The following is a 19,881-nucleotide window of genomic DNA, read 5'->3' on the forward strand; positions in this document are numbered from 1 at the left end:
CACTTAAGGCAATGCTCAAATCATTTAATTCCCAGTTCCCACTATATCAACATTATGCATTGCCTAAAACATCAGTGTGACAGTTGCAGGACCCTTGGCTTTCACATGGGAGTGTAAGCGTAACGCTTTATTAGTCTTAGCATTAGCTTTTTTAGACTAATCAGCATACGGGTATATTAAACATAATATTTGAGACCAAGCATGCAGTCTACATTGAGAAAAGGCAGCTTTGTGACATCCAACAGTATTTTATGAACCAATGTGTTTTGTAATCTTTATTGGGCATTACACCACTGGAGTCTTACTACCAGGCTGTAGAGAAATAGTTGCAGTCGACACAAGGTCTCCCTTTGTTACATAACGGTTTGAGCTGCCGACAGCTGTCCTACTAGGAATAATTTGTTGTCCTAAATAATTACTCCCAATTCATGAGACAAAATCCAATTAGGCTGCAAAGGATAGGAGACATTCATTGCATTGTCAGCAAAAGGAATTAAGAGCAAATAGCCCACAGTGATGGGAGTCTTTATGGTAGGCATACTCACATAGAAATAAATTCACCAATTCATAATTCAAAGCAGTATGACTCACTGATCGTCGGCCATCCATTCATTGATTCATTAAATATCCATTTATTCATGTTCACTTTTCTCACTCTTACAAAGAATACAATCTCATCTACAAAAATTCAGCTCACGACACTGGACATTTTTGGTCAAAATATTAGATCGCTAAAAGGAATACCCAAGTGGCTTGACCTCTTTTTTTAAGCTGTTGCATCCCAACCCGCCCCCCAAACCAAGAACTCCTGCCTCCACCCTACAACCCCTCTGCCACAGTTCATTACATTGTAGCCACACTCTTGTTTTCCTTGCCTTTGAGTCCTTGTCTCCAAACACTGTTTCTGTCCAAATCAGATTATGATTGCCAGACACAGCTTAAAAAAAAAAGGAGGGAAAAAAAAAAGAAGCAAGTGGCCACAAGAACTACAAATGCTGGCCATAAGAACTACAAATAAAACTAAAGACAAACCAATACAGCGGAAAATAACTGATTAAACCAAGGTGGATGGAGCCAAAAAAAAAGAAAGAAAAAAGAAGAAAAAAAAAGAACATAACATGGGAAAGTGCTAGTTATTTTTTTTTGTTGAGTTTAACAATAACAGAACTGTGCAAGTCACATCAACTGACCATCAACCCGGACCATTCCTCCAAACCCATCTCAGACCAGTTCTACTCAGTCAGGGGTGATGTTGGGTGGAAACAGTGCAGCCGAGTCTGGCCTCTCTGGGGCACTCTCTGATCCGGACATTGGGGTCCAGGATCCCGGACAGATGAAAAGATGGGCACCGGAGGAGAGTCGGGTGGCTGAAGGGCTATATGCTGTTTCAGAGGGGCAGCTCAAAGCTCGCCATGAGGAAAGCATGACAAGTGGTGCCACCTCAGGCAACGTAGTGGTACTGGTTAGGAGTCTCCTTGTCACGTTCCATGTAGTCTCTGTCTATAAGTGACTCGATCCTCTTCTTTAGATCGCCCGGCTGTGGAGAAAACATGCGAGACATTAATGGACTGCATTCAGGCCCATCTCATGGTGTGTCCCATAGTGTGTGTTTATTTTTATCTCATCTCTTTGACAATGTATGCATGTAAAAATGTAGCAAATCTTAGTTACATTGATATTGTTCAAAGCACATTTACTGTTACTGTTACTACTGGTGAAGTATTTATAAAGATCACAATTTCCATTTGTCTTAAAGCCTGTCACCACACAAGGACACACAGCACAGCAAGCCAGCCTGCAAAGAGCAGTTTCACCTCGTGAAGCCTTCGTGTGGCTTCATCCATACTCATTCACACATAGAAACTTACAGATAGCCAAAGATAGGACAGGGATGCCATGCTCTTAGTAGACTTGATGTCTTATTATATCATACGACAATGAAGGTAACTTTCCATGTGTTCAATAGAGTTAACAGTTTCTATTCTACTGTATTCTAGTCTGTGAAGAAAGAACAACAATGTGTTATTTAATTCTGCTCAACAAACTGGTAAATGCAGTAGTCAAAACCATTTTTTTCCAAATTCAAAAAGAAAAAACTTGGAGGGAAACTGGAGCCAGAAGTTTGATGGAATGCATTGAAGTCAAAGAGAGCCAGCAGGACCAGCTTATGAACAAACAATATCTTTGAATGATTGTGACCTTTGTCAGATAATCGGTTCAGGAAAATAAAGGAAGACTTTGTTTTCCGATCTCTTGTTTTTCGATGCACACATTATATAATTTTATTGAGGTATCTAAAGAGCATAGAATACGTTTGTATCGCTATGTCGATGATTTCTGTATTTGTGATTTAGCTACCTCTTGGTCTGTACAACGTGTTGGTCAATGCTTGTTGTTTATCAATGTGCTTTATAAATACATTTTACTTGACTTAAGAAGAGCAACATTAGGAGACGAGGTACAGAAGGACTCCGAGATGCTTAAAGAGGTTACCTTGACAGGGAACTTCAGCTGGTTGTAGAGCTCTGACACCAGCAAGTTGTGGCTGAGGGTCTTCCTCATCTTCATGATGCGCACCACAGCTGCATCGATTTGATACTGTCTGTCCTGGAAGACGCGTTCTGTAGTGCTCACCTGCTCCTCCACCTGGTGGGAGGACCAACACATCACACACAACAGCATGAACAGACAGCCATTAAAAGTTGAGAAGGTTCCCTTCAAATACAAGTAACTTTGACACAGATCATGTATTCTAGGGTTAATCGAACTACTGAATTTTATAAATTATAAAATGTATCAGTAATTGATTTTAAAGGTAGGGTAAGTGATTTTCTTTGGTTAAAATAAGTGTTAAATAGCTCTATATTCTGATAGTACTCATTGCTATAGAGTGTTTGTTCAGTAAAAGGAGTCTCCTTGTCTCTCCAGCTGCATTTTCGTTTCAGTTTCAGTTTCATTTCCAATTTTATCCAATCAGGATAGAGAACTCAATCAGGATATAGATTAAACAAGTGAAATTGGAAGTGATGAAACTAAGAAATGAGCAGGCAAAATTGGAACTGGAACACTGTAAAAATGAAGCTTAAAATGGGTACTTTCTCCTGATTGGCTGAGATTTTGACACCTACCGGAAAATGTATTTTCTGTTTATTAAAGAGCTGGAGAGACAGGGAGACTCCTGTTACTGAACAAACACTCTATACTATAGCAATGATTACTATCAGAATATAGTGCTTTAACCTTTTAACAAAATACTTTTTGTTTTAACCAAAAAATATCACGTAGCCTACCTTTAATTTCTTTTTTGAACTGGGGGGACATTTTGAAATTCAGCTGTTTAGTTTTTTATTTTCAGTGAAAATAGCCAACCTGCAAGCTCACGTGTTGCATTGCAATGCGTTGTGTGCTTGTAGATGTGTAGATGTTATTTTTGAAATCAGAAATATATATCAGAAAAACAGGAATCTCAAACAGTAATCGATAGAATAAATCGCTAATAGTCAAAAGTCAATAGTTGCAGCCCTAATAAATTCTATGACATTTTGAGTCTATGCTGCAGTAGGATCACTGAAAACCTGATGCTGATGAACATGGTGTCCCTACCGTTTCTTTCATCTGGATCTGGTTGATCTTGATGCGAAACAGTTTGTGTTTGAAGTCGCTGTTGAAAACGAAGCGGTCTCCGTCCTCCACATCCTTCCCCCGGGGGTTCTTATTGAGGACGCGTGCTTTGCCACAAGCGAGAGACTGCAGGGTACGCTTGAGCTCTCCTTCCTCTGCAGAGCACAGGAAATGGCAACATGCAATAGAATCAACTCACATGCAACTGGCCTCAAATAGGAAGTACACATAAATTAGAATACATAGTGTAAATATAATGGAAAAGCATGGCACCTATGCCAGTAGCAGATAGGATCTCCTCCACGCTGAATTCCTCTCCCTCGTTGAACATTAGCAGCACCAGCGTCTGGAACAGTGACACCTGCAGCTCCTTCTTGCCCTGGAGAAGAATGGTGTGAAACAAGTGTGATCCAGGTATTCCCAACTGCCTTCAATGAACAAGAAACTTATGCATGTCACACCATGCAATACCATTTGTATGTGTTATGACATCACTCACACCTCTTTGAACTCTGTTTTGACTACTGCATGGCCCAGCGTGGGCTGCCATTGTAGCTTCCTCCCGCTGTGCTTCCCCAGGTAGAACAGCTTAAAAACCTCCTGGAGCTTCACCATCTAACAACAAGAGACGGGTGGAGGGTTTGGGAACAAATTAAAACATATATATAGTGCTGGAATGTTTAACACTCAGAAATAATGGAGAGGGGCAGATGCAATGGGCAATTTAGCAATGGGCATTGCTTGCATGAAAAGGTGGGAAAGCATAAATCTTAACCATTTTACATCTGGTGTGCCTATTTTGGGCATGTAAATATAGGCAAAAATGTCCACAAATATTCAATGTTTTTCAAAAACAGCTAAAATGTCTTAACTACACGCTCAGATCGGCTACATTCATCACGCAACACTATTGTATGATGAAGTATAAAATAGGGCTTAAGTAGTTAATTTATAATACATCAGGCTTTAACGACAGTAGTGTTCTGGTCATGGACTTCTGTGCAGTTGACGCTAGGTTTGGGTCTTAGATGCTTGTACAAACCAAAATGTATAGACAAAAGCTTACCTCTGGGGGCAAGTGGACCTCCATGGGCAAGTATGAGGGCCAGTAGCCCATAGTGAGGATGTTGACAGTGAGCTCTATGTTGCTAGGCTCACTCTGGTTCTGAGTGTACTGGGGGAGAAAGGAATGCCAGGCTGAGTCTTGGCTACTGAGTCTAGTAAATCAATTATGCATTCTAAAATGTATAAATACATTTTCAATTATAATGAAAATATACCATAGTCTCAGATAGAAGTCTGTGTAAATTGAGGCAGGTGTGTATGTGTCCGCACACCTGTACTGTACTGAGTGTTACCTGCTTGAACTGGATCATAATGTCTTTTGACAGCTCCATGTCTTTAAACATCCCCTCTAGCTTGCTTGTAAACGCTGCTCCACATTCTAGAGGAAAACCACATATCACATCTCATGTTATCACACTGATAACATCACACAGTGTTGTATACATCACATAGTGTTGCATCTTGCTTTTCAGTCGTTTAATCCTTAATTTGTACTCCATCGTACAAAATAGGAGATCTACAAGCTCATGGCTATTTTAGGCGAGTGACACCACACAAGTATAAATAAATCAGGCTTAAGATTCTAACTTGCAGCAGATTGCTATGCATATATTTGAGAACAGGAACAAATATCTCTGGCTTGTTTTAAGAGGGAGCAAAATGTAAAGGATTTGTATTTTATTCTAAGTGTCTTTATGGATAAACTTGAACATTTTCTTTTTTTTTTCATAGGCTTGGTTTATACCGATGTTTTATGATTAAGACCAGCGTGAATCTATTCTATGCCAACCTTGCGCTTTTAAAGGGATAGTTCACCCCCAAAATGACTTTCTTTCTATCGATTACACACCCCATGGACACTTGAATTCATGGAGATTTTTTAGTTTTTGTCGCATTCCTAAGCCAATAATTTGATGACTGGCGGCGGCTCCGGTAGGAGACTCAAAGAGTCAACTTTGAGTCTCCTACCGGCAGTGGTGGACAAAGTACTCAACCCCAGAACTTGAGTAAAAGTACAGATACTAATGGTCAAATTTACTCCACTACAACTAAAAGTAATTGCTTATAAATATACTTAACTCATTCACTAAATAGCCGAAAAAGCCCAGACTGCCAGGATTTTGCGATTTTCGTACCTTTTCAAGTAGTCACAGAATATTTAGCTCCAGTATGATCAATCCCCTGATGGTTGCTAATCACATAGGGTTTCACTGTGCTTCGGTGGAAAAAAAAAATGTCATCGCGATTCCCGTTCCCTTGTTATAAGCGTTGAAAATAGCATGTTTCGCCAAAAATACATAGTAAAAAAAAAAAAGTACACAGGTACACAGGTTTTTTTAAAGTAATAAGTTAACCAGGAAGTGAATGGAGCAGTAAATCTTCGGATCACGTTATCTTGGGTTCTGGACATTTCACCCCCCCCCCCCCCCAAAAAAAGCCAGCTCTGTGCAGTTTTGGAGATGTAAAAACTCCAAACTAGACACATAACTTCGTGTGAGAAAATCCATCCACCGAACCTCAGAACGGTGAAGTAGAGCAGTGTGTTCTTCACAGCTTTCATGACATCTGACAATTCAGCACTAATTTCTTTGGCAACGTTACGAGTGACTCCCTAGTCCCTGTGTAGCATGCAGTTTAACCTGTGTAGCATAGCATGCAGTTTAACCTGTGACCTGTGTAGCATAGCATGCAGTTTAACCTGTAACCTGTGTAGCATGAAGTGCCATCAGGTGCACACATAGGAGAAATTGCCCTTCTCTTATTTAAAAATCGGTCTGGCTGAACCACAGTTGCTCTCCACCCTGCTCTCATTCAATACAATGTAGTTTAGGTCGCTTTGTATTCTCATCCTGATAAGTCTGAAAACGTTTTAGTTGAGCATGGCAGTCTCCATGTTTCTTGTTAAGAGTATAAAAGGCACAAAAATAGCAAATTAAGTTGTCAGCACTCGCTATGCAACACTTTTAAAAACACGCAGCAGAAGAAGGAAATTTCTCAGACATAGTATGTGGGTGTGAAGTGTGGTTTACCATTATAGGACATTATGCAAGTAACACTCAAAAGTGTGAACTTGCTACAGTAGGTTCTGTTGACAGGCTTTTTATTAGGACTTATCTATGAATTATTATCATTCATATTTGTAATTATATGAAGTATGTATACTTTTTCTAGTCTGGGTCTATATTGTTATCTTATCTGTTGCTTAAATTGCTACTGTCCTCCACACAGTGGGGATTGGGGGTATAGTTCTATAGTAGTCTTTCTTACAATTAATATTTGCTAATAGTATGTTGCATTCATGCATATTTTCAGACATTTAAAACAAAACAAAAAAAAGTATCATAAAAGAAAAATGGGTGGCCCCCCTGCAATGACCCTGAGGACCGCCTAGGGGTCACGGACCCCCTGTTGAATTTTTCCCCCCCAAAAAAACACGTCATTGGCACGTTGCGCCATTGCGGTAAAACACGTGAAACACGTCAATGGCACTCAATGAGTTAAGTACAGTACTCAAGTAAATTTACTCTGTTACTGTCCACCACTGCCTACCGGAGACATTAGCATCTTTCGGCCTTTCATCAAATTATTGGCTTAGGAATGCGACAAAAACAAGAAAATCTCCATGAATTCAAGGTAATTGATAGAAAATAAGTAATCTTTTGGGTGAACTATCCCTTTAAGATACTTGCCAGTCACTCCAAAGTCATATAATTTACCAGTCAACTATGCCTATGCCTGGAACTGAATATTCACCATGTTTGAGCTTGGAAAGCATTGACTTCTCAGCATCAACCGAGGCACTCTTGCCAACCAGTAGTCGCTTGGCCAAATCCTTCTTGTAAAAAGCCTCAAACACGTCCTTTCCTAGATGGAGATAAATAAAAAGAGAAATCAAAATGTAGTATATAATATTTTGGACCAAATACCTCAATACCAATAATGTAACAATATTATGGGGATGACTATTGGTGCTTTCACAAAATTAAATGACACAGTGAGATTTTTCATAAATAATGCCTAAAGTGCATAAAGGCAAATAATAAAAGAGCTAGAACAGCCAGGTAGTTCAGAAAAGTGCATTTATCCGAAATCACAGAAGAAATCTAGTCTCATATCATGGCACCATCCTCCTCATCAGGGCAGGGATCAGTATGTTTTAGATGGTGCTCTCCAAAAGCTGAACCGTTTCCAGCTCGGGCGCTTGGAAGAGGACCAGCACATCTTTACCATAGAAATGCATGGCAACTAAAAAAAACTATTTCTGTGGACATGGCGTCTTAAAGTTAAATAATTAATAAAGAGTTGTGTGGTATAACTGCTGCATACTGATAGAACTATGAACTAATCAAATGTTTGTGCAATTTTGTGCATTCCACATCCTGGAATGTTGCACTTCTTAGAGGATATTTGGTTAATTAAAAAGTGAAATAAATGAAAATTATGACTGACCATGTATGAAGCGGAAAATAATCATGATCTTGTCCAGGATTCTCTCCAGCTCTTCCTCAGTTGCCTCCTTGTTACCTGCACGCAGCTTCGAGTCCACATACTTAGCTGAATAAAGAATGACAGCCAGAGAATGTGTTATCATATTTGTTTGTTTTTACACATTTTTCATAATTAACAAACAAACAAACAAGCTCCAAATGCTTTTTGCAGTAGTTCTACACTTGCCACTCTGGTGTAGTATTCAGGGATACAATAGTAGTAGTTCATAATATGAAAAAAGAGACCTACCAGTCATACAAGGCATTACCACAAGGCATAACCACATGACAAACACCTGTTATACAGTATGCTTACAAGGAAAGGAAATCCCATTTAATGTATTCAGATCAATAAAAGACAGAGACGAATTAGTAAACTATCATAAAGTGTCAAATAGGCAGACACTTGTTTGCATTTTCTGCTGTGCAAGAGGACATTTAAAATCAGGTTAGTCCATCCATGAGTAACTGTTGCACAAAAAGTACACTGCTTGGCTATTTTGGGTGAAGAGATTTGGTGTAGATGGTAAAAAGGAGGGGCAATAGTGTAGATCCCTTTGGGACTCCAGTAAAATTAAGTATATAGGGTTTAAGTGATTAATACAAAATTTTTTAATTATCTGCATTAGATTAACCAATACTGAAAATGGGCAGAATTTACTGGAGGGACCTTGCACAGAAATCTGGTTGGGCAACGGTTACAATTGAAAACCAATATGACATGTACAGAAAATAGTAATAGAGAAATATAGCCGTATATGATTTTCTATTGTTACAATTATTATGCCACCTTTCCCATTATCACATTGGGTTTTAGAATAGGCAATCTGGTCTAAGCTGGCATCTACTCTCTTTTAACTTTTAATGACAAATACTAGATTGTCCAAGTGCACAGATGAAAATAAAACACATTTTCTCATTTACAGTAACTAACGTTACTTCACTCTACTCCCTCCTTTCTAGCCAGCTACACACCATATGTGTATTATCAGGACATCTGAATGATTGAGGCGGAACACGGTGTGGGCCATTTTCAGCACTGATAACAATGCAAGCTAACGTAAAACTAGGCACTCAAAGTTATAACATTACCTACAGGTCCAGCTAATGTTAAAAGTAAAAAACACATACTGTATAAGTAAATGTTAATGATTCACAGAAAAAGATCTGCAAATAGTGCATACTGCTCTCAAAATGCATGTGCAGGGAGTATTGCGTAAAACTCAGTTGCACAGACAAGGCACGGGATGCTCCCATGCAACATTTCTGTCATTGTTCTCATAAAAATGTAGTGCATGTGTACATTTGTCGCGCGACTCACGCCCCAAAACACCATAAGTCTTTGGATTTCAACGATTCACATAAGTCACCCAAATATAAATCAAAAGAGCAACATTCTCATAAAAGAGTTGTTTGCATCCCTGAGCATGAGAAACATCTCCTATCGAACTGTTGTGACTTATCAATTCTCTCTCTTTACCTACCAATGAGTTCTGCAGGTTTGTTGGGCCTCTTGTTGATGAAGGTCTCAAATGCCTCCTTCATGGCATTGATGAAACTCTCACTGCGTCCAAAGCAGCCTTGTGCCACATTGTCCATCTTGTCCTTGAAGTCCAGAAGGTCTTGCACCATGTCCTTGTCCTTTTCTGGTGAACTTACAATGTCTCCTCCGTAAGCCTGAATGCAGACAAATGATGGGTATTTTGAAGATTAGAGAATAGTGCTGTGTAGTGTGTGTGTGTGTGTGTGTGTGTGTGTGTGTGTGTGTGTGTGTGTGTGTGTGTGTGTGTGTGTGTGTGTGTGTGTGTGTGTGTGTGTGTGTGTGTGTAGGTACAGTATGCATGTACCTTGATGTAGTCCCTCCAGAACTGCAGCAGTGCATGGAGTCCTCCCTTGACCTTACTGAAGAGCTGATACAGGAGGGACAACTCAGTCACACGATTCTCGTCCAACAGAATGCCCAGACCTGATGAAAAAACAATCAAATAAATAACCGTTACATTATTGTGTGTGTGTGTGTGTGTGTGTATGAATGTACAGTAGTTGCGAACGCGGAAGGAGGCGCGGCGAAGCCGCGCCTCCGACCAAGTGGAGCTTACTATGTAACCGTGCTCGGGATGTGTGTGTGTGTGTGTGTGTCTCTGTCCGTCTGTGTGCGTGCACTGCCTCAGCCCTGTGTGCAGCCAAGTAAATGTCCAATATAGACGTACCATACATCAAATGAAAGGTCTTGGAAAACTGAACACACCTGTCAAGGTTGCGTTTAAGCCCGCCCCTTCCCCCGGAAGCCACGCCCCGGAGAAGGCTCCTAAAAACTCCCCATTGAAACCCCATGTTAACACATTGGGTGCCAGAGGTTTATTAAAATATTATACGTTGAGTGCCTGCATTTCTTCCATCCACTTGCGTTATACGCTTCGTGCTGCAGAAGCCCCGACGAGGAAGTGCATGTAAACAAAGCGTGCGTGCGAGACGGCGGAGGGTCCCGACTAACGCCTGGAACAATAATATTTCCAACGCGATCCTCCATTGCAGCGTGATCGCCGATCGGAAACGGCTCGTTTCCACCACATTAAAAAGAAATGGAGATATTAAGCTTTTAGTCAAGGAGATAACATTGAAAACGCCGACCGGAAGGATTTTTGACATGGAGCCTCATCCAGCCTCTTCTTCTCAGAAACTCCTAGGGTGATGTCAAAGTTTCGTTTTAGCGCCCCACGTGGCCCACATGTATAAAAATAGAATTGGGTCAAAAACGGTCCGGACCGTTTTCGGCACTTCTCGTTTGGACCCTCAAAAACGGTCCGGACCGTTTTTGGCATTCAATGTGTTAAATGAAAAGTGCCCGAATCGCTCCGAAACTTTTTCTACCCCCCCTAAGTGGAGGTCTACGAACAAATACTTCGGATTTTGGCTCCGCCCCCCGGAAGTGGGTGAAACAGGCACTTCAAACACTTTGTTGAATTGTTCAAAAACATTCAAAGTTTTTTTTTTGTGAATTTGTATTTTTCTAAGATGCTCCTTTTAACGCAGATTATTATTATTTTTTTAATATATTTTTTTATTGGTTACTTTTTTTTAGATGATTTCTTTTCATTATTCAATTTTTTTGGCGTTCGCTTCCCGCGTGCGCGCGTCTTACTTGTACATACTGTACATGTATGTATACATAATGTCAAATAATTAAAAACAAAACCTTCACTTAATTAAACTGGCCCTGTAGACATGCAGCTATGTATAAAGATTGACACAAGACAGTTTTTTCCCTTTTTTTTCTAAAATAGCTATTTTCGAAGTATACAATTGGGCTTGAGTATTAGGTTTAATATTTAATTAAATGCTTGTTATGAAATCTACTAAAATCACATTAAACAGGGTTTATTTATTTTTTTGTGAGCTTGCTGTCAACTGTGTGTTCCAAATCACAAACACAACCGAATAAAACATGTTTGTACAGCCCCTCTTGATGTAGACCACATAGATAGACTCTCTGGCTTACTCATAAGCACAACATAAAAGGAATCATGAAAGTCACTGCAGCATCCTTACCCTTTTGCAGTATTGCCGTCATGTGTTCCCCTAACAACTGTTTCTCAACACAGGATATTAGTGGTTTTCTGTGAAGAGAAAATGAAACGGTATCAAAACGCAAAGTAATGCAAAGCAAGTATCAAAAACGATGCTGTAAATGTTTAATCTTATATTTGTTATGTATGTTAATGTATTTTATCTCACTCTCCTTTGCTGACAATAGCACCTCCAACAAGTACTGTCAGAGCACTGTGCAATGACAGCATTTTCACTGTTACAGATTTGGTATACACTAACCACTTCAACCCTAGCTGCCTATTCTGGTGGCAAACAGAGCGGCTATTTTCGGTGAAGATATTTGGTGTAGAAGATAATACTTGCAGACCTAGTATAGAGCCCTGGGGGACTCTGGTCAACTAAGTATATAGTGTTTAAGTTAAGGTATTACTCCCAATAAAGATCGCCCGAACAGCTTCCTGGAGGCAGAGATGCATTTGTCTGTATTAGTAAACAAGTGCAATGTGCCTCAAACCCACTTTACAACAACTACTGTATGTGAGACACATTTGAAACTAGCAAAGAAATATTTAAAATGCCAGTGTCAGATGACAGAAGGGGTAGATGGCATTGTTCCAAGAACTTGCCCTTGTTTTAAATTCTGTAAATATTTTTCATTATGGACGTATTTTAATGTTGGGTGTAAATGTAATAGGGCTACAGTATACACATTTGGACACAATCTGCATGAGAAACATGTTTATTTCCAGGTGGAAAGGGGTCTGCAGGGTCTTACTGGGTGCTCTGGTCAAGGTAGCTGATGACACGGTCATTCTCCTCTTCTAAACGACGTGACACATGATGCAGATACTCAGGCACCTGAATGCAAGCGCGCACAGAGACACACGCACAGGAAGTTGAGCAACCGATGCATTCAAACAACCAGCAGCGGGTATGAATGTATAAACAAGGTGTAACTGATGATTAATGATATGAATCAGTGCGGTAAAAGAAAAAAATATAGGCCTCACATCTCTTTCCTGCATCAACCTCTGTCCCTCTGCGGCATACAGGCGGTTGGTCTCTACCAGAAATCTCTCCTCAAAGGACTCTTTATAAACCTGGACAAGAATGCATATGCGATTATGCGTATGTAAAAAAACAATGATACAGATTGGGTCCTCTAAAGTAACAGTGCAGATAATGCGGTTACCTGCAGGTCTGACAGCATGCCTAGTAGGCTTCTGACCAGACTGCGGTCCACTGTCTCTCCATTGCGCTCTAGCTCTATCTGCTCCAGAATGCCATCCACTGTGCGCTTCTGAACACCACTGTCACTTACAATGTGGGTACGAAACAGCTCTAAACCAGTGTCCCTGCAAAAACACACACACACACACACACACACACATATATATTATAATTTAGTTCCAAACACTGGAATCGCAAAGATTGGTCCACACTATCATTGGACTTGCGTCTTACCAAATGGATGGGAGAAGAGAATTCTGAAGAACATAGGTACGATCCAAGAACAGAAAGATGCTACGGATCATGATCTGATGCAAGAGAAAAACAAAATACAGTCTGTACATGCTGTTTTCTTTTGCAGAACGGCAGTTATTAAAATAAAGTTTGATTGAAGCAGTGAAACAAGTAACAGTGCAAGTAGCTGATAAAATAAATATTGGCGTCTTAACTGTTTGCCTGCAGTGGTCCTGCCAACAGCGATTCATGCGCTTCAGGAAGGAGAGGCTGTCCAAAGACTCTGTGGGCTCCATGTTAAGGAAAAGCCTTCAAACTAGTCAGTCTGCTCTACATTCTCATGTGGACTGAGCAATTTGAAGCAAGTTCCTATCAATCAATATTATGTTAATTTAGTCAACATTTCTTAACTCATTCCCTGCCTAGAACGTAAAAAACGTAATTATATCCAATTACCAATTCTGCCAAGAACGTTTTTTTTTTTTGACCCAAAAGGAGATATGATTTTTCGAAGATCTAGACTCCTATCCACTTCCTTGTTAACTTAAAACTTACAAATTCTGTATCTCGGCTCCTGAGTACTTATTTTTTTTTAATTACAAATCTCTGGCAGTGGGCAAACGCGGCCAGAAATAGTTCAGGCAGTGAATGAGTTAATGCTTAGTTTCACTAGGTGCGAGCACTGAAATGGCAGCCCTTGTGGCCTTGAAATAAATCTTAAAAGTATTATAAATAACATTTTGACAGTCTTGACTCTCAATAATAATTTGGAAGAATAAAGCATAATTTCAGCCCCTGTCAAGTGTCAGGTAGCATGTTCAGATTAAGGAGAAAGTATGTTATCAAATGTCACAAAGCATGCATTAACAATGAACATTAACAGGAACATTGGGAGTTATTTTTTAACAGCATTAGCTCTGTGTTGACTACATAAAAATAAAATACCTATTTCTATTTAACCTTGTTAATAAAACAAGGTAACTGGTACCAGATCATTGACAAGAGTGGTGTAAGACGAAACTACTAGGCATACACTTTGACGGTTTACAGTGAGCAGAATATGGTGGTGGTGAGAAAAGATGCTTTTAAAACCTTGAAGAAGAGAGGATTGGTTGAAAAATAAATGTATGTGTTATTAGCAAGCAATCCATGACAAGACTGCACTGTGATTTTCAATAGCATTCATGTTTTCAAATCTTTGCATTGCTGGCTTTTATTGCCCCCTTGTGAAAAAGCTAGTGAAGAACTACTGTAAATTGGCAACCACAATTCCATGCACACACAAAAAAAGGATATTCTCTGAACTGGTGGAGCTGGGCCTGCACATGGTCTTCACAGACCTGACGTAGCTGTTTGTACAGTGTGGGGGAGACCTTATAGGAACACAGGTTCTCCACCGCCTTGGGAGTGTTTCCAAAAGAGACATACAATATGGCAGGGGGGAAAGACAAACATTTACAATTAACCGAAAATATATCAAAACCGACATTTAGAACCAATAAATGACTTCATCTTGCTCAGGTAGGTTAATCGAGAAGCAGTTTTTTTTTCTAATAATAGAATTTTTTTTTCTTATACCATATCAACAGAAAAACATTCTAATAGATTTTTCACAATCGACAAAATCTATTAGACCAATTAACAACTCAACACTGTATTATACTTTGTTGTACAATGGTGGTGTAAAAAAATAGTGAAAATAGCTGATCTACAAGTTCACAACGTGTCCCATCGCAGCGCGTTGTGAGCTTATAGATTGGCTATTTACTTTTTACTTAATAAATAAAATAGTTCATTTGAGGCAAAAGTTTGAAATACTTTTTATATTGATCTGAAGTCATATCGCCCAGTCCTACGTTCAGCAATTAAGGCATACAAAGAGGATGTACCACATGTACGTATATTTATTTAGCCTAACGATTACATTCACAAAACCTTGAGACAAAATGCACAGCAGAGAGAGGTTTCAGGATGTATCGTGTTAACAATCTTTCATGTCCTTCAGGAGAAACAACCTTACCTGGTAGAGCTCCTCCAAGTTGTACTTGATGGAGGTACTGTTCTGAATGGCGCCCACCGCATCTCGCAGCTTCAGCCAAGTGTCCTCAGTGTAGTTTTCAGCTAGTTTTGGCCTGTCTGTTGCACAAGACCGACAAAGATGTTAACTGTAAGTGATATTTTTTTGGTTTAACAAAAAAAGGCTTTCTTAAAATGTTAAAGCTCTATATTCTGCTAGTAATCATGGCTATATAGTTTTTTTCAGTAACAGGGGTATCCTCTTCTCTCCAGCTCTTTAATAAACAGAACATTAATTTTCAGGTGGAGAGTGCCCATTTATCAGCCTTTATAATGTTCCAGTTCCAATTTTGTCTGCTCATTTCTATGTTATCAATTCCAATTTCACTTCTTTATCCTGTATCCTGATGAGTTCTCTCTCATAATTGGATAAAACTGGTATCCCGCCCTGAAAATGTATTTTGTTTATTAAATAGCTGGAGAGAGGGCGAGGCCGCCGTTACTGAACAAACACTCTATACAGCAATGATTTATCAGAATATAGATTTAACAAATATAAATTAATGCACCTTTAAAGCCAAAACCTCATACATAAAGACTGAATTAATTAGTTTACTTCTTCAGTAGACATAATATTGTCATACAGTACAATTTGACACTTTTGAAAGATTTGATTTAAACAACAGAATTCTGGACATTATACATTAAAAACATCAAGACCTCACAGAATGAACAGACCCTTCAATGCAAAAAAAGTAAACGGTAGAATATAATATAGCCTAGCCTACACAGGCTGAGAATGCTCTTTTATGAACTATGTATCGCTACAATGAACATGGGAGATAACGTTGGTTAATTGTTAGCTTGGCAAATACAGACTGGCACATCATTTAACATGCATGTTTTTCAGGGGGCAAATCACAGGGAATGGATGGCTTCCCAATTGGATTTAAAATCCTTCCCCAGGTTAGTCATGGATATCTACATAAGATGTGTTTAAACAGGGTCTGTTACCACCACCGATTCTAGACTAGACAGGCACTCATCCCAGTGCTATTATTGCCAGGAACAGATGCTAAATTATGTAGCTCACATTGATTGACAAATCACATTATTAAGCTCTGATTACAACATTTAACTAATATTTACTGATATCATTGATAGGTCGAGTCAACCACATAAAAGTGTCTATACTTTCATAATAATTTTATCTCTTCCGGAGGGAACCTACAAATATCTCAAGACTTCTTGTACTGTCTTAACAGAAAGGTTTTATAGTTTTATGGAAAGGAAACAATTCTAGAATAAAATGCCTGAATTTCCCTCCTGGAATCAATAATGGTTTATCTTATCTTATGGCGGCCTCCATGCTTGGCCATGTTGCACAATCTATCCCTATTTGGACATGGCAAGTGAACCCTCCTTCTTGGATTCAGCATTATATTACAAACACTTGTAAAAATGAATTACACACTCTCTAAGGAAGGAACACCCTCAACCAGCTATGATATGAGATATGGCTCAATATTAGAATCAACAATATTTGTACATTGATGTCCTTTGTCCATAATAGTTCTGCATTACCAGATGCCTTGAGGGATGGAATTACTCACATCGTTTAGAACAAAGGTAAAACATTTAGGAAATTGTATAAAGATGGCATAATGTTGTTCTTTGATCAGCTTAAAAGATGAATTCCACCTACCTGTTACCAATTTCTTTAAATATTTAGTAAGGAACTATTTTCAAGGTACAACAGGGTGGTCGGTTAATAATGCTTGAGCGTCATTAATTGGACACAATTATAACACATATATAATTGACTATGTGTCCTTTATTTATGGAACAAGGTAAAGGCCAAATATTAGCATGATCCGTGATGTCTTTGAAGAAGATGACAACTAGAATAAAAATTTGTGACAAAAAGTGCAGAATTTTTAACAGATATAAGCTCACTTAAAAAGTTGACTATATCTGAATAATTACAGACTATATCTGAATAATTACATCAAGATTGCTGGCTTTCTTGTTAGGCTTCAAAGGGAGTCAAGGTGAGCACTTCTTCTTTGGCACCAAACACAATTAGCTCAGTTTTGTCTTTATTTAGTTGAAGGTAACTTTGGCACATCACTGATATGATCAATGCACTGACACAGCAAGTTTATGAGACCATAGTCATTCTCTGTAAAAAGAGTAATGTAGGCTAAATGTGTGTATTATTGTATTACTAATATTCTGCATGAATTGGCCATGGATACAATTAAGCACATTTCCGAAACCTATTCAGAATAGATACTGCTTTTTTTTGTACTTAGGTAACAGAGTAGAATGACATCATGTCACTAGTAAATACTATAGCAGGCTATGTATGGTGCATTAACCACATAAACCCTATTTTATAGTCGGACTATTCGAAAATAGGCAATCTGATAGCTCTGATAGTGAACTTGGATATCTGCTATTTTAGACAAGTTGTGGGGGGAAATTTGTGAAAATGTTTACCTCTTATTGACATGCCCAAAATAGGGATGCCAGGGTTAATGTGACTAAAAGCTGTAAGGCAGCTAGGGGTCTTCAACAGGGGGTCCGGGACCCCTAGGGGGTCCTCAGAGCTACTACATGGGGGCCACCAAAATTTATGTTTGTGAGATAGGAACTTTTTAAAATTATATTAACCACTTGAACTCTAGAATTAATTTTCTGAGGGGAACATTAGTCGAAAATAGCAGATCTACAAGCTCACAATAGATCGGCTATTTTCGGCAAAGAGGTTTGGTGTAGTAGGGGGGAAAGAGCAGATCAAGTACAAGTTTTCTAAGTATTGAGGATATTAAGTGGTTAACTGTCTGAAAATACACATTAACATGATTCCAACACTGGTGATAGTGCTGTCAAACAAGTCTATGATGAAGCCATCTATGAAAAGGTATAATCTGCAACATAATGTTATACAATATGTAGTGGGGGGGGGGGTCCCTGCTTTGCTTCATCTCTCTCTCTCTCAGCTAAGGGGGTCCTTGGCCTGAAAAAGAAGACACCCTGCTGTAAAGGCATCCTGGTTGCAACAAGCCGTTATAGCTCCTCGGGTAATAATACTAATGTTACATGAGATCAACAACAACATAAAACATTACCTTTGAAGTTCTTGATCACTAGTTTCTTGGAGGCGCCCGTCTTCCCAGAGGCCACGGTAGCAGACGTCCTGATGGTCACCCCGTTGCTGTTGTGCTCCGTCAAAGCCTTCTTGTCCTGTCGTGTGTCTGCATCCATCATGTATGTAAGAGTGGGGGGTTAGTTAGTTAGCCGGGCGAGCAACAACAAAACGCCACTGTTCCTTCCAAACGGTTCTGTGGTTTTGCTTGTCAAAGTCGCCTGTCCCTCCTTGTGTCACCAACAGCTTCACCCTAACTGTTGAGTGAGCTCTTTGACTGACAGATAGGCACAAATAAGCGAGTCAACAACAACAACAACACAACAAGCTAACGGCTAGCTGGCTACGCTAACAAGCTCGCGCTAACGTTAACAGCAGTTTTTTTTTTGTTGCTATGCTAACCTGTTAGCCCAATGAGTTAGCCCCCCTTCCACAGCGCTTTAAAGCGAGGATTTCCGAATTACTTTTCCATTCTACGTTGCTACTAGCTAAACATCAGCTAGTCCCAATGTTATTTTTTGACAGTGGCAATCCAAAAAAGTAAAATTGACATGTTGTTTATTGTAATATCGTAGCACTCCATCAGAGGCTTTTAGCCATGTAGCGAGCTAGCTAGCATAACAAAATGGCTTGTCTGAGTTGTCTCGAGCATAGAGTTGGTCGCGAGACAGTTCAGTTGGTCAAGTGCATGCTGGGGGAACTGTATTGGAGTTGTGTTCACGAACATATTTTAAACCTGCACCTTAGGGCAGTGGTGGAAAAAGTACTCAAATGATTCACTTATAAGCAAAAGTGTCAATACTGCAATGCAGAAATATTCTGTTATAAGTAAAAGTCCGGTATTCAAAATGTACTTGAGTAAAAGTACAAAAGTATTGGTATCAAAATGTACTTTAAAGTAACAAACGTAGAAAGTACTCATTGTGCTGAAGGTCCCATTTCAAATGTTTTCAAATGTATACAAAAATCTTTTGAAAATAGCAGATCTCACAACGCCTCGCAAAGCGACACATGGTGAGCTTGTAGATCGGCTATTTACTTCAAAGTAACTAGTTTTCAAATATTTGTATAGTGGAGTAAAAGTACAATATTTGCCACTGAGATGTAGGGGGTAGAAGTTAAAGTATTTAAAATTGGAAGTACTCCAGTAAAGTAAAAATACCTCAAAATTGTACTTAAGTACAGTACTTGAGTAAATGCACTTAGTTACTTTCCACCACCTTAGGGCTTAATTTATTATTAATTTAACCATGTCCATTAGTATGAATACATAGTAATAACTCAGTACGCAAGACATTTTTTATAGTATTATTAATTATCAAAATGAAATAATAACTGTATTTAATAATACTGTATTTATTGGATCCTTTTCACGGCAGCCATTTTGTCATGTAAATAGCTAAAGATAATTGTGGGTGTGTTTCATTTAGTTGTATCTCTGTGTGCCAGCATGAAGTTAAGTTAACGAGATAAGATAAGATCTTATCCTCAGTCTCCCCTCCAGGCGTCCATAACCACCTCCAGACT

General features: G+C 39.1%; 1 protein-coding gene across 2 annotated transcripts; it reads right to left on the minus strand.

The window, feature by feature from the left end:
* Window positions 1-295: 295 nt before the first annotated feature.
* On the minus strand, window positions 296-18,992 carry cul4a (cullin 4A). 2 transcript variants are annotated; one of them, XM_080415065.1, is made up of 20 exons: window positions 18,338-18,992; window positions 15,208-15,323; window positions 14,483-14,587; window positions 13,403-13,471; window positions 13,188-13,261; window positions 12,916-13,078; window positions 12,734-12,823; window positions 12,499-12,581; window positions 11,724-11,791; window positions 10,022-10,140; window positions 9,659-9,851; window positions 8,137-8,241; window positions 7,441-7,551; window positions 4,980-5,065; window positions 4,688-4,795; window positions 4,123-4,236; window positions 3,895-4,000; window positions 3,604-3,776; window positions 2,494-2,646; window positions 296-1,537 (listed from the first exon to the last, which is right to left on the minus strand). In XM_080415065.1, the coding sequence occupies exons 1-20, from the start codon at window positions 18,474-18,476 to the stop codon at window positions 1,442-1,444; spliced, it is 2,271 nt and encodes a 756-aa protein (XP_080271191.1). In that variant the 5' UTR covers window positions 18,477-18,992; the 3' UTR covers window positions 296-1,441. The 2 variants fall into 2 exon arrangements, with proteins under 2 accessions (XP_080271191.1, XP_080271192.1); XM_080415066.1 differs by lacking the exon at window positions 296-1,537 and adding an exon at window positions 2,121-2,199 and having other exon boundaries at window positions 2,471-2,646.
* Window positions 18,993-19,881: the final 889 nt, after the last annotated feature.

This window comes from Gymnoscopelus braueri, assembly GCF_963280865.1.
Source record: "Gymnoscopelus braueri genome assembly, chromosome: 1".
Classification (NCBI taxonomy): domain Eukaryota; kingdom Metazoa; phylum Chordata; class Actinopteri; order Myctophiformes; family Myctophidae; genus Gymnoscopelus; species Gymnoscopelus braueri.